This window comes from Fundulus heteroclitus, chromosome 4, assembly GCF_011125445.2.
Source record: "Fundulus heteroclitus isolate FHET01 chromosome 4, MU-UCD_Fhet_4.1, whole genome shotgun sequence".
NCBI lineage: Eukaryota > Metazoa > Chordata > Actinopteri > Cyprinodontiformes > Fundulidae > Fundulus > Fundulus heteroclitus.
Genome location: NC_046364.1, coordinates 30,795,547 through 30,810,656, shown reverse-complemented (window position 1 = coordinate 30,810,656; position 15,110 = coordinate 30,795,547). Strand labels below are relative to the sequence as shown.

The 15,110-nt window shown below is 42.9% G+C and overlaps 1 protein-coding gene across 2 annotated transcripts in view; it reads left to right on the top strand.

Annotated features, from left to right (window-relative positions):
- myo1ea (myosin IEa) overlaps positions 1–14,844 on the top strand; it is a 69,514-nt gene extending 54,670 nt beyond the window's left edge. Inside the window, exons 16-29 of one of the 2 annotated variants that reach the window (XM_012882425.3) lie at positions 419–500; positions 692–798; positions 2,078–2,176; positions 2,321–2,465; positions 6,788–6,902; positions 7,019–7,188; positions 7,282–7,427; positions 8,720–8,866; positions 8,963–9,120; positions 9,207–9,293; positions 9,390–9,597; positions 11,012–11,047; positions 13,050–13,219; positions 13,314–14,844. In XM_012882425.3, the coding sequence (XP_012737879.1) occupies positions 419–500; positions 692–798; positions 2,078–2,176; positions 2,321–2,465; positions 6,788–6,902; positions 7,019–7,188; positions 7,282–7,427; positions 8,720–8,866; positions 8,963–9,120; positions 9,207–9,293; positions 9,390–9,597; positions 11,012–11,047; positions 13,050–13,219; positions 13,314–13,390 (1,747 nt within the window). In that variant the 3' untranslated portion in view covers positions 13,391–14,844. The remainder of the gene's footprint in view (positions 1–418; positions 501–691; positions 799–2,077; positions 2,177–2,320; positions 2,466–6,787; positions 6,903–7,018; positions 7,189–7,281; positions 7,428–8,719; positions 8,867–8,962; positions 9,121–9,206; positions 9,294–9,389; positions 9,598–11,011; positions 11,048–13,049; positions 13,220–13,313) is intronic. The other variant, XM_012882426.3, reaches the window with a different exon arrangement.
- The last annotated feature ends 266 nt before the right edge of the window (positions 14,845–15,110 follow it).

Below are 15,110 nucleotides of genomic sequence, written 5' to 3'. Positions count from 1 at the left end.
TCCACTAGAAGAAAATGAAAGCTTTAAGATGGTCTAGCTAAATGTCCAGGTCCGACGTTGCCTGTTCCCTGTGGGGGAACACATTTATTATTCTGAAAATCATTAGTTTTTTTCCTACTAAGCAACAGCATTTTCTTCCAAGGAAATGTCCCTGCAGATATTTGCTACATGCACGCACCTCTCGTGTTCCCAGCCTCCCCCAACTCAAACTTTCCCAAGTGTTTCAGGAATTTAGATTTTGCGACCTTAGTCGGGCAGATATCCTTGGTTCTTTAATCATTAACCGCAGTTTTCATGCTGGCAGCCTGGAAAACGTGCCGTTGTGGTACAACTCTGAGTGCTTTTTTTTGTTTTTCTTTCCTGTTGATCTATGAACAAACTCCTCCGTCTAACTTCTCCTCATCTGTGCCCCCCACAGTGCCTTCATCAGAGCGCTGTTTCCAGAAAACCTCAACGCTGAGAAGAAGGGCCGGCCAACTACGGCAGGCAGCAAAATAAAGGTACATGTTTGATGCATCGTCTCGTAATCAGGGTTGGTGTGGGAAACAACGTGTGTTCAGTGGATTGTCCTTCACCTGCTTACCCTGAGCAAATAATCAGGCAGACTTTTTTTAAGTTTTTAACCACTTTGACATCGTGACAGCTTTAGCCTCCTGTCCTTTTTAACGTTTGCTCTGACTCCTCCCTTTAGAAACAAGCCAATGACCTGGTTAGCACACTAATGAAATGCACTCCCCACTACATTCGCTGCATCAAACCAAATGAGACCAAGAAGCCCAGAGACTGGGAAGAATCACGGTGAGTCACAGCAAAAAAAAAAAAAAAGCACAAACAGAAACAAGCGCCATCCTCTCTGCCGGTATATTTAAACGCTCTGACTTCTAAAACATGCAACAAAGAATCGAACGTGAATTTTTTTTTGTTTTTTTTTGTTTCACTAAACACAAAACATGCACCATCATTTAGACCAGGGGTGTCAAACTCATTTCTATATGGGGCCACTTTGGCGTCATGAAGTCACTAAAAGGGCCGGTTGCACGTGTATAGACGATACTTTTCATTTCATAATTTCATTCCAGTTCACATAGAAATATAAAAAATGCACAGTAACATAAAAGTAGCAACCTTAGGCCCAATTTATACAGTTTATCTGCAAAAAAAGTTGATATTGGGTTGAGTTACACTTACAGGAGGCACAGTTTTAGCCACTTTATACACTTTAAAAGGATATATGCCTCTACATTATGACATGAAGTGCCTTTTTTTTTTTTGGCTCTTGAGGGCCGGATAATTTACCTTGACGGGCCGGATTCGGCCCGCGGGCCTTGAGTTTGACACCTGTGATTTAGACAATTTACGAAACAGAAATCTGGTCTGCAGGTTTGGTTCTTGGAGGGAAAATGTTGGCATAATGACTTAAAGCGACAGGTACATCTGTTCTCTCCCAGGTTGGGGGTGGGGGGGTTAAATGGTTAAACGCAGATGAAGGCCGGAAATGTGACGTCACGTTTAAAGGCGACTGTGATTTTTAGCAAAACAAACAGAAACGACTTTGTTTCTGAAACTTCTTTTCCCTCCTGAACCCACTTTTTTTTTTTGTTCTCTTGATGTTTTCTGTCCGTCTGAAGGTGTTTATTTGAAGAAACCCCTTTGTTCCTCTCTGCGCTTTTGTTCATCGGTTTCCCGCTCCTTTCCTGCTCAGTGCAGTCTTTGGGTGCTACGTGTTCCCACACAGACCGCTGCTGCATTGTTCACGGCTCATGATGACCTTCCTGTTGGGAGCGGGGCGCAACGCGGCTCGCTAATTAGCAGCGGAACCGCCGTCTCACAGGAAGTCCGACCGTACAGAACCAAACGGCGCTCGAGCTCTTTGTCTGAGCAAGAAAACAAGTTAAACCTACTGTTTTGCATTAAATGTCCCACAATCATCGATTTCCCCCGGAGGAGTAGCTCCGGGGGAAACCGGCTGCTAGCTGTTACACATGAGAGTGCTGCTCGTTTAGAGAAGCTGATTGAGGATGTGACAAAAAAAGGAAACACACCAGTGCACTTAATGCCATAATTGTTGTGTCTCCAGAGTGAAGCACCAGGTGGAGTATCTGGGTCTGAAGGAAAACATCAGGGTGAGGCGTGCTGGCTACGCCTACCGTAGAGTCTTCCGCAAGTTCCTCAACAGGTATCGTACCTCCGACTCCTGAGACTTGCATAAATAACGGTTTGAGCCGCTTTTCCACGGTTCCCAACCACATAACGCCTAAGATCGCCTGGTTGAGTCTCAGTTTCAGCGCTGACTCTAGCGGCCGTGCGTTCTGCTCCTCAGGTACGCCATCCTGACCAAAGAGTCGTGGCCGACGTGGCGGGGAGACGAGAAGCAAGGTGTGATTCATCTCCTGCGCTCCGTCAACATGGACCAAGATCAGTTCCAGCTCGGCAAAACCAAGATCTTCATCAAAGCCCCAGAGTCGGTGAGTCTGCCTTTTCTTTTTCAACACGTTATGACCACAAGTTGGGTTTCTTTTTACTGTTAATTCATATCTCTGAACTGGATTGAAAATAATATGAGTGGTTTTAAAAAAAAAAATCCCTAAAGTGTGGAGTGCATTTTGTATTTAGCACCGCACCCTGAGCTAATGCTTTGTTGAACAGCCTTTGCTGCAGGTATTGCTGCGAGTCCTTTGAGACACGCCTCTATTGGCCTGGCAAACCAGCTCAACTTCAATAAGACTGGATAATGGAGAACATCTCTAAACATTAATTATTTAGTCAGGCCACAGATTCTCATTTGGATTCAGAAAACACACTGAAAGAAAAGAAACCCCACAGAATGATGCTGCCACTACCGTGTCTCACCCTGCGGACAGAGATTTGGGATATTGTTTTATGACTTAACCCCGACTCTCCCTGACCTGTCTGCTGTGCTCCTTGGTCGTCAATGATGTTCTCTAACAAACCTCTGGGGGCTCCACAGAGCGCCTGGATTCATAATGAGACTGGTTTACTGTATTTACTAAATGGCTAACTCCTAAGAGCAACTGGTTGTGCTGGATTTATTTAGGCGTGTCAGAGTAGAGGGGAGAAGTGAACCAAACGGTTTACAGAAAATGTTAAACGATGCGTAGCTTTCAGTGTTGTAGTCAAGTCACTATGCCTCGAGTCCGAGTCCAGGTTCGAGTCTCCAGTGTTCAAGTCTGAGTCAAGTCCAAGTCAATAAAAAAAAAAATCAGTCAAGTCCACTACTCATCAGAGTCAAGTCCGAGTCGAGTCCTTATTGATCAAGTCGAGTCCAAGTTCTGCACTAAAGTAAGCATAGCCTACATGTTTTTAAACTAAAAAAAAAATCCACACTCCACCACATTGCACTAATATTTTAGATATTAAAATCATACACCAAATAATATTCTAATGATATAAAAAAAAAAAGTCGAGTCTTTTTCTCAATTTCCGAGTCAGAATGATCTGAATGTAGGAGTCAGAGTCCAAGTTCGAGTCATCAGTGCTCAAGTCCAAGTCAAGTCACGAGTCTTTAAATTTAGCTAATGACTCGGACTCGAGTTCGAGTCTCGGACTCGAGTTCTACAGCACTGGTAGCTTTCAGGACTCATGCTCCACTCGGTGTTGGTCCATCACACATGATCCAACTAAAACGCATGGAAGTTTGAGGTTGTAGCAAAATGTGGCAAAGCAGCCAGGAACTGTAATTCATAAAGCCGAAGATGAAATCCGTCGGCCTCCTTTCCTTTCTGCCAGCAAGGGAAAAACTCGACTCGGTATTTTTACTCTAAGCACCATAAAAGGCAGCAGAGCCCCAAATCACGCTGGAGTCTTTGTCATGGGGGCGGAGCTTGAACCCGACCCCTTGTTAAACGTCAGCGGTGAGTCAACGCCGCTCTGAAACTGAAAACACAACCTCAGACTGCGGCTCCGCAGATTTTTTTTTTTTTTCTGGGGGGGTTATGGGGAGAAGGGGGGCATGATTGAGGCTTCTCTTCTTCTACTATAACTACATTGATTCTTGTGAAAGCGACGCTTATATACAGCCCCCCCCCCCCTCTCCCCTGCTTGTTAACAGCTACACACATCAAGCTGCAGCCAGCAGACACACACCCACTGATGTATATTTAGAAACTCGCACACAGACGCCTCAGTTTCAGTCAGGCCTGGCGTTTAACCCTGAATGCCTTCACTCATGTACCTACAGCCGCGCTCCCCGCCCCGCAGGGCGAGGGCTCGGGGCCGCTGACTAATGAAACGTAAATACCACACAGGGCAGATGGCTGAAACGAGCTGACAGGCTTCTCAAAACAAGACGGCGGGAGATAAGATGCTGACCCCTGTTAATTAGCTTTAGGAGTGAAGACGTCTCTCTGTTGGACGTAGAGAAAGAGAAAGTTGTCTTGACGGCAGGTGTTGCAGGAGGTTCTCTGCCAAGGTGAAGCCTGGTTTGCAGCATCGAGCCTCCAAAACCCTGAACCTTCAGTTATTACGCAGCGTCAGGCTCGCAGGCTGTGATTCAGCGCCTTTTTTCTGCTTAGTGTTTGTTTTTTTTTGTTTTTTTTTTGTGGCTGGATGCGCAGCGCTGTGTCCCGGGCTCGCTCGGCGGCGTCCTCCGTCACGCCGCGGCCTGTGGTCGGCCTCGCTGATGCCAGGGGCTGTCGCAACGCCGGACAGGATGTTTAGTCTGGCACACGGCGAGGGCACCGAGGGCGATTGCGTGTTAAGAAGCCCGGCAGGAAATGACATAAACTGGGGGGGGGGGGGGGGGGAGAAGTCCGGTGGTCTCAGAGCGCACTGATAAGCGTATTAATCGCTCCGAGCAAATGGATCCCAAACCGGACGGGCACAAAGTGAACCTTAAACCCTTTTAATGAGTTGCCCACACCGTCGTGCCGCACTTTTGTTTAACTATAAAATGCATGTTTTTCAATGCGCACTTTGAATAATCTTCTTTTCGGCAGCAAAAAAGCCCGGCGTTGCTTATTATATAAAAACTATTTCCACATGAACACCTGTTAAAAACACAAAACCTGTTACAGAGGAAATTATCTCACAGTTGCCATGTTTGTTACATATTACAGAGGTATATCAATAAATTACAATATAAATATAGTTTTTCTGTAAGTTTAGTAATGTGTCATAAAAGTGTAATTTGGGTTATTTTGATCATTATAGCGTTCATCTAATGAAAACTCAACATTCAGTTCCTCAGCTCTACATTAGTTTTATATAATAATCTTATTTTCTGAGTTTTAACACAGAAATTTGTAGTAGCTTATACCGGGGTCTCCAAAGTGCAGCCTGGGGTCCACAAATGGCCCCAGGCAATTCAAGAATAATTCCCCTCACCAGCACAAAGATTGATGCAGAAGGCCTTTTCTTTTTTTTTTTTATTGCCGCAAAGTTCAAATCTTCAAGACAAACTATTAATCTTTTAACGAGGATATTTTTTACCATCTCTTTAACTTCATTGTACCACATCAATCCAATGATGGACTCTAATGCAGACTTTGGTGCACCAAAATCTTCATTTATTAAAATTGTCTCGATACAGCAAGCATATTTAAAGAAAGATTGACCCAAATCTAGTTATTACCGCTAAGATTAGACATAAAACAAAATATCTGTACTTTTTTCTTTTTTTACTGAGCCCTGAAGCAACTAGATGGTCATCTTTATAAGGCAAATGTGCAAAACCCTTTTTTAGATTTTATCTAAAATTAAAAATAAAATCCCATTCCTACAAAAATTCCGAGTCATTTCATAAAAATATTGCATGTTCATATTTTGTGGAGCAGGAAAAAACCACAATATATTTTTTTTTCAGCTTTGAGTACTTTAGGCTTTTATAATTTTGGCCGATGTGACGGACATTTTGGACACCCCTGGCCTATGCCGTCATGGTAAAGTCCTCCACGATGAGGGGAAAACACAAACCGTAAAGAAAATGACTCCTCACGTGTGTCCAGGCACCTTAATGAAAGATTTAATGGAATAAAAAAGTGGTAGAGAAAGGTGCTCAAACAACACAGAAGCAAAGTCCGCTCGATCATTTGTTTGGAGGTGAAACTCATGTTAATGGAAAGTTTGGTAGAAGAAAATAGTGTGATAGAAAAAGATACACAAGCAGGATGAGACATTGTTTTTTGTTTACATTTGGTTTTATGTAATGTAAACATTTTCTGAGAAACTGAATTTAGATATTTTTTTTTTGTTTAATCATCAAAATGAATAGCAGAAAATGCTTAAAGATATCACTGAGTAAAGAATCTGCTTACTATGAGGATCTATTTTTTTTTTTTTTTTTTAAATTCTGAAATTTTAATCGACTGATTTCATCTAGCAGAGGTAAAGAAATCTTTTTCTGCTTGACTTTCCAAACTTAATTCCTTCAACAGTATGCTGGTGAAGATTCTCAGTCATCCAGGTCATGGTCATTAGAAAAAAAGTAAAAAACAAAGCAACTGGACTTGTTTTTCGTAGTTGAAGACGTTTCGCTTCCTCTCCAGTAGGCTTTCTTAAATTCAAAAAGACACTTTTTGAATTGAGAAAGCTTCCTGGAGAGGAAGCGAAACGTCTTCAACTACGAAACACAAGTCCAGTTGCTTTGTTTTTTACTTTTTTTGGAACTTTAACAGGATGAAAACAATAATCTAAGAGGATAACCGGTAGTTAAAAGGAAAAGTTTTAGTCTCACTGAAACAGAGCTCAGTGGGTTCGGGTTTGGTGCATCGTCTTTCCGGTGCTCGTTGGCGTGTCTGAGGTGTTGTTCTTCCTCCGTTTTTCCTCGTAGCTCTTTCTCCTGGAAGAGACGAGGGAGCGCAAGTTTGACGGCTACGCTCGGACCATCCAGAAGGCCTGGAGGAAATACGTCGCCCGCAAGAAGTACGTCCAGATGAGGGAAGAAGGTGAGCAAAGAGACGCTTTCTGCTTCGTATCTTTAATCGTCCTTTTTTTTGCTGCTGGTCTCTTTAGCTTTCACGTGTATTTCTGCTTCTTATTTTATTTTTTTTATTTTTTTCAGCTTCTGATCTGCTGTTGAACCGGAAAGAGAGGCGGCGACACAGCCTGAACAGGAACTTTGTGGGGGACTACCTGGGGATGGACGACAGACCGGAGCTCCGGCAGTTTCTGGCCAAGAGAGAAAAGATCGACTTCGCCGATAAAGTCACAAAATACGACCGCCGGTTCAAGGTACGATCTCTACAGTGAATCAGTTAGCTTTTCAAAGCTGTTTTTAACAACTACAAAGATGGTAAGACTCTTTCTGTTTGTTTCTGTTAACAGGGCATTAAGAGAGACTTGATTTTGACTCCTAAAAGTGTGTATTTGATTGGGAGAGAAAAGGTGAAGCAGGGCCCAGAGAAAGGTCAGGTGACCGAGGTGCTGAAGAGGAAGATTGACGTGGAGAAGATCTTGGCGTTGTCTCTCAGGTAAAAAAAAAAAAAAGTCTTTTTATTGGGATTTTATGCGCTGGACCAACACAAGACAGGCAGCACATAATTGTGTCTTGCCAATTAACCTGATTGCAGCTGAAACCAACACTGGTTTGATCATTTTTACCTGAATTTTCTCTTTAATCATCAGTGGCCACAAATAAATAAACTTTGTTTCAGCAGATTTTATGCTTTTCCTACCCAAGTCGGGTTTCTTTCTGTGGGTTTCAAATATAATTTCAATTTTCTAGTGTAGGTTTTCTTCTAGCACTTAGAAAAATCTGCATAAAACGTACACAGATTAGTTGAGGAGCACCATCAGCTGATCCACCTCACAATACTATAAACCAGAGGTCAATGGCTTCTTAAGGTATGTTAATCTGTAACCTGGCTGCAGAGCATTAATTCAGTTTAGTTTATGTATTAAATATGTGAGGGTTCCTCTTTGTCTTCAGGAGTCTGAGGTTTTAATTAAAGGCCAGGTAATTTCCCCTTCTTCTGAAAAAAGCATCATGCTGAGGGCTTTATGTCCCAGAAAATGTTCTGCCTGAAACTTACATTGAATGTTCCAGCTGATCGGGTTTTAATTTTCCTATAATTTGGCTTAGTTGGGCTCCGTCCATCAGAAGCCAACCTGGTTGCTGCGTTGAGAGCCTTTGACTGTGACTTTGCGCTGGTAAAAAAAAACAGCTGTTGTCTGAAATGAGCCGATAGCTGCAGCATGAAGTCTGTAATCACCACAGTGTAAAGTCAAGTTTCCATGTTCTTGTAAAAGTCACATAACGGACAGTGGAAACTCGTGGAGAAGATTCAAAGCAGTTGTGGGTAAATGCGACTGAGGACAGTTTGTTGCTGAAGTGCTTCACAGTCGGAAGCAGCTAAACGACCGGGACTTGTTTAACGCGGAGAAATCGGCCAAAAAAAGAAATAAACAGTTTTTGGTCTCGGCATTGTCGATAGAAACGCTGTGAAACTTGGGCCAGAGGCAGAAGTTTGTGGCTTTTGGACTCCATGGGGTAACACAGCCCAGGTGGTGCAGCGGGTCGAGGGAAAGCAGGAGAAACTCATCAGAGGAAGAACAAGCTCTTCTTGTGCGGGGCCGCATGCCCGGGCGGCCGTCTCTCCTCAGATCTGAGCTGCTTTGTGAAGCTCCTGAATGCTGAAGTGAAACCTGACTCCACATCCCCGCCTAACAAGACAATGGAGGGAACCACGATACTCTTTTCTTTAAGACGACTCTCTACTCGCTCCCTCTAAAGTCCTTTTCTCATGGCTTGTGACGGTTTCAGCTCCATGCAGGACGACTTCATCATCCTCCACGAGCAGGAGTACGACAGCCTGCTGGAGTGCGTCTTCAAGACGGAGTTCATCAGCCTGCTGTCGCAGCGCTTCGAGGAGAAGACCCAGAGGAAGCTGCCGCTCAAGTTCAACAACACGTACGTTCCCGCGTCAGGCGCAGCAGGCGTTCCCACGGCGTCGCGGTTCTGAGAAATAGATGGAAAATAATCTTTTATATTGCTCGCGATTTGCAGACTGGAGATGAAGCTGAAGAAGGAGAACTGGGGCTTCCTGAGCGGCGGCGGCTCCAGGCAGGTGCTGTTTGTGCAGGGTCAGGGAGACGTGGCCGTGCTCAAGCCCTCCGCCAAAGCCCTGCAGGTCAGCATCGGACCGGGCCTTCCCAAGAACACACGTGAGTGCGAGTGCTGAAACCTCACATACGTGTCAAATCTTTCCTGCAACACGTTGGCTTCACGTTTTTGCTTGTGCGTACGACAGGTCCGACCAGGAAGAGCTTCAGCCAGAGCCGCTCCAACGCGTCCAGAAACCACCACATGCCTGCAAGAGCGGCGCCGGGACCACCGGGTACGCCCGCTCGGAGCCTTCGCCTTCTCTCTCGTTTTGGCGTCCCGCGTTAAAAACATCTCATGTTTTTTTTTTTTTTTTTTATTCTCTACACAGCCGGCCACCAGAACGGCAGCGTGAAGAACACCAACCACATCGCCAACCAGAGGAACTCGCACCACCACGGCCAGAGGCACCCGCCGTCGGCCAACTCCACGCGCCCGTTTCTGCCCAGCAACATCCACCAGACGAGGGAGCGAGATGGCGGCAGCCGGCAGCAGCCCGACCTGGCGTGCCTGAGGGTCCCTGAGCAAGGCGCTGCAGGGTGAGACCCGACAGGGACCACAGATCCACAGGGCGGGGTTAAGATGACGAGCAAAACATGACTTAGACTTAGACAACTTTATTTGTCGTTTTGTATGCACAGAGTTGCGTACAGAACGAAATTTCGTTGCATACAGCTTGTAAATTGCAGTAAAATTAAATTACAGTTTAAGGTGCAGCAGTGATTTAAAAGTAAACGATTTAAATGTAGACAATGCAGGAGAAAGTCACAGTGTACAGGTGAGTATTTTTTTTAAAAACATTTGTATGTGCAGAATTGGTTGTGCAAAGAATACAGCTTGTAAATTACAGTAGATTTAAAATACAGTATAAGGTGCAGCACTGAATTTACAAGTAAAACAATTGAAATGTAAACAATGCAGGAGAAAGTCACAGGTGAGTATTTTTTTTTTTTAAACCAACGATAGTGCACCTTTCCAAGTGGTTTCTCATTTTCGCCTCACCTGCACAGGTAGTGTGGCAGCTTTAACGTCCAACAAAGAGGAAAAAAACAGTTTGGTCCAAAAAGAGTCATTCCCTCTGGTTGGTTTAGGTTTAATGTTTTCATTTTAGTAAAATTTTTCACCTGGCTACAAGTGATAGCCTTTTAGACCAGAGTCCCAACTTGAATCGGAAAGATTAGGGTGATGGTCAGGAGGCCTTCCAACACGAAGCTCAAAGGGCGCATGATCAAAACACCAGTGGAAAAAAGTAGAAAAAAGCTCCTCGACTGCCATAAACACAACAAAGATTTTTCTATTGATTATTGAGAGGGATATAGTTATTTTCAACACGCCATGTATTCATCTAAATGGGATTTAAATCAGAAAAGAGCATCGTTGTTGATTGTAAATAAGCCAGGAAATGAATACTGTAGTTTTTTTTTAAAGAGGTTTTGGAGATGCCTTTTCATTTATAGTAGAAACAGTTATGTTTTTTTAATTTTAAATGTTTTTTATGAGAACGTAGCCTATATTTACTTAAACCGTATTACAGATTGATCAAACACCCATTCATCACTTAATGGATAACTTAATGCAGTCAGTGTCTTTCAAGCTAACAGCTGTATAGTTATTTGATTTTTGATTAATTTAAGGTTAGCTATTACCAGATGAGCCGTAGTTTTAACTTCACAGAGTGAGTTAATAACCAATGTTACAGTAATGTGTCACAAAAAAAAGCATATTTAGAAAACACTAACAAGATATTTGTTGTTGATGCTGTTTGTATTGCCTGTTTAAATATACTCTACTGGTAGTGGAGGTTATGGCTCTCTTGCTGTGCTTTTGTGATTGTGAACCCAGGAGGTTTTGGGGAACCCCAGAATTTTGGAGAAGAGCATATCCTGACAATGTAATGCCTCTGCTGCTGTTCCTGTAATCTGACATAATTTGGCTGATTCGTTCTCTTTTTAGCTCTGGAGACGGACGGCCAACATCAAACGGAGGAATGTGAGTCTGAGTGCCTGCCGTGTGTTTTTGGTGGTGGTTCAGGACAGGAGAGAAGGGCAAAGTCTGTCAGCAGCAGTCACGCTAAACCTGACGAGCGTAGCGGGATCAAGTGTTATTTCATCTTCTGACGCTGCTGATGACAAGTAGCATTTGATAGGATTGCCCTTCGTAAGCTGGATGTTTAGCTCTGCAGCCTAAGATGTTTCCATCAGCAAAGATGTCCCTGAAAGAAGTGTTGGTGCTTGTTTATTTAGTCCAAAACGTGCTCACTCCCCACTATAATGATTAGCATCCAGTGTTTTACCAAGGGCACGTCATCGTCTCTTCTGGGTTATTTGTTTCTCATTTCCACAAAACCTTTCTGCTCAGGCGTCTCTATTATGTTTGGGTCGGTGTTCAAAGGTTAATGTCCCCGGATCATTATCTCCTTCTCTTTTCTCTTCAGTTTGAAAGAGTGAAACCTCTTCAGTTTTCTGTAGCATGCAAAAAGTGAGAGCCTGTGCTTGAGCGCCACCCTGTGGCACACTCAGGAACAGCTTTAAGATTATGATGTACATCCACTTTTGGGGAAATATATATATATATATATATATATATATATATATATATATATATATATATATATATATATATATATATATATATATATATATATATATATATATATATATATATATATATATATATATACTACAAACAGACCCCTTTGTCAATTCTATGGTTTTAACATATAAATGATTTTCTCCATTATTATTTTATTTACATTTAATTTCTAACCCTAATTGACAAGCTGTGGCACCCCATAGATGCCATAATGTTAAACTAAGATGAGGCAACAATTGCAAGATCTGTGAAAAAATTAAGTACTTCCCAAAAATCCTGAATATCATGTTAAAAGTATGTTAAAAGCCTAGAATTTACAGGGGATGTGCGTGTCTGCCATGTCTGCATAGAGAATAGAGAATTTCAGCACTTCCATGCAAAGGTTTGGGCACCCCTGGTTTAGATTCACATTGCTGGGATGATGATAATCTGGTTAAAAACACACAAGAAATTTAAAGCATATTTTTATTTTTATTTATTGTGTAAAGACCAATAAAGCAATGCTGGGCTCCTGAAGCCTCCTTTGTTAGGTTTGGCTGTCGCCACAATCATCATGATTAAGAAAGGCCAGCCGATGGAACATTTGTAGCTTTAAAAATGTATAATTTTATAAATAGTCGGATTTTTTTTATTTTCTTAGAATTAGGACTTCTAAGAGCATACTCCGATACATTAAAATACCTTTCAGCAGTAGAGACCGCATAGCAACTTTTAAGTTGACAGACGATTGTTTTCTAAATGTTTATAAACTATTTATAAACAATCTTTCCAATTTAAGTTTCGTTAGAAGATTGAAAATGACGTCGTTTGCCATCGGTCCTGTGATTTGAGCACACATTTTTAATTATGGCTCCGAAAAATGTTTCGTGAAAGAATTTAACCGGATTTCACAGATCTTTCCCCTACTTTTCTTAAGCTATCTGCAGAAATGTGTGACATATGAGAAGGAGACCTCCCGTAACACAATGGCAATGCTAAATACACAAACACGAAGATTTCTCAATCACCCTCATAGTCGTACGGCTTAAAAAGGATCGCTTTAAACAGGGACTTAATAACTTGGGTGTCACAAAAAAACACTGGAGTTCAACTTTGTTTCCTACACCTTTGCTTTATTCTTGCCAGGAAATAAAAGGTGAACTCGCCCGAAATGGTAGAGGAATGTTTCATATTTTACTTCTGGATGTCATTCTGAGACATCTCCTGCATAATAAAAGAGGGAAAAGTCGCCAAGGATGCCCAGATGTTTGCATGCAGCTGTAGTCTGACACGCTGAATAGACCTGTGCTGCCCCTGAGTCACCGCAGCACACCTTTTAAATATTTCACTCAGCGTCCTCCAGCAGGTAGCTTACCCTGACTGAGGAGTGTTTTTTTTTTTTTCTTTTTTTCTACACCAGGGCCCATCGACCGTCGGCCCACAGGCCTCCACCAGGAGGAGGGCGACCGAAGCCCGCGCCCAAACCCAAACCCCAGGTGCCCCAGTGCAGAGCCCTGTACGCCTACGACGCCCAGGACACCGACGAGCTCAGCTTCAACACGGACGACGTCATCGACATCGTCAAAGAGGGTGGGTGTCCGGCCGAACGCGCCGCCTTTCTTTTCCCCCCTTTTCTCCGTCTCGTCTGTTCACGCGTCCCGCAATGTGATCTCGTTTCGAGCAGACGCGTCCGGATGGTGGACGGGACGACTTCGCGGGAAGCAGGGTCTTTTCCCCAACAACTACGTCACCAAGATCTAGGAGCGGCTGGCTTTAGGCACAAGACGACGCGCCCGCCACGCTGGCCCTCCCCCCCCCACCCTCACATCGTCTCTTCTCTCTGAGGACGGCACCGAGCGTACGGTCGGGGAAGGCGGAGACGCTGTGAGACTCTTCTTCCACTACTGCCTTACAGTTAACGAATGTAACTCACAGTTACGCCAGCAGACCAAAACAGCTGTCCTGTCGGGTTTAGGATGAGGCTATTCTCCAAAGACACAAAGAGCGCTGGGCCCCGCCCGGGGTCTGTCCCCTCCGAGTACTGAACAAACTATTTATTGTATTTATGGATCTCTGTATTCCCTTTTACACGCCTTTATATCATCTTTTAGAGGATTTGTGCTCCGGCGTTTTTGAAGCATTCAAATCAAATCGGCTAAATCTCTGGGACCTGGCTGTGATTTCAATTTTTCTTTTCTTTCTTTTTTTTTTTTTTTTTAACTCTCACTATGTTGCTTTTTTTAGATGAAGGTTTTAACTGTCAAAGGAAACTGAAGTGATTTCCATTTTTACTAGGAATATTTATTGTGATGCAGGAACAGACACTTAAAGAATCACGATGCTGAAGAATGATTAAAAAATAATTGAAATACCAAAGCAGAATATATACTTCTTTCTTGTTTATATTCTGAGGGCATTGCGGTGAGGTGGAGTATTTACCTGGAAAACCTCCCTCACCTTTATTCTGTTTTTTTTTTTTTTTTTAATCTTTAATGACACCAGCATGTTTCAGTGTAAACTTTAAGCAGAGCGTGAAGTCTGTGGTGTATTAGCACTTTATTGGCACAGGTACTACCTTGGACACAGACGGCGCCTCGCGTTCACGCCCCGGGCCACCAAGCTATTGCGATGAGCGACGGCAATAGAAAGACCTTGTTACTGAGGAGAATCATTTGTTTACATGAAATTAAGACAAACAGGCCTTTTCTGATCTCATTCTGTATATGTGTTTATATGTTGGCGCGTGCCTGTCGGTGGGTAGAATTTAAGAGGATTTCTTCGTGTTTTTACTCAAAGGATGTAAAGCTTTGTTGTTGTTTTTTTCTATCCGTTTTGCTTCTGAAAAAACACACAACTGTTTTTTTTTTTTTTTTAGAGTCCAGTCCTGCTACAGTGATCACAGACTTGGGTGAATGGATAAATGTTTCGTTAAGCTGTTTTAGGTGTTTCTAGTTAGTGTTTCTGCGCATCATTTTTTTTCTTTTTTTTTTTTTTTTTTGCACTGATGGTGCTGCAGTCCTTCCACACATTCCTTAGTTTTGTTTTGAATGACATGAACACATTGTGCTGCAGTCGGTAAAAAACCTGCTGGGACTTCTTTCACACAAACGGCATCAATAAACGTAGTTTGGTCTTAAGATTGGTGAACAGATCCTTGTGCAATACACACTTATATTTGAGTATTTTAATAAAACGTATAATATTGCATCAATAAATTCTTTGCTGATTCTTATAACAGATTTGTTTTTAATCATTTCCCCCACATTAAGCTTATTCTATCTTTCTATATCAAGCAAGACATGGCGCATACTTACTTTGGATGCAGGAGTTTCAGGAAGTGGTGCTTTTTAGTCAGTTATTTTCAGCTAATTACCGCCCCCTGCTGGGCGCTAGAAATATCGCAAGTTTGAATTAGTTTGCAGTAACCGGACGCCTCAAATGTGTTGAGCAGGGTTCTGTTAGGAGCTCATGAGCTGTAAAT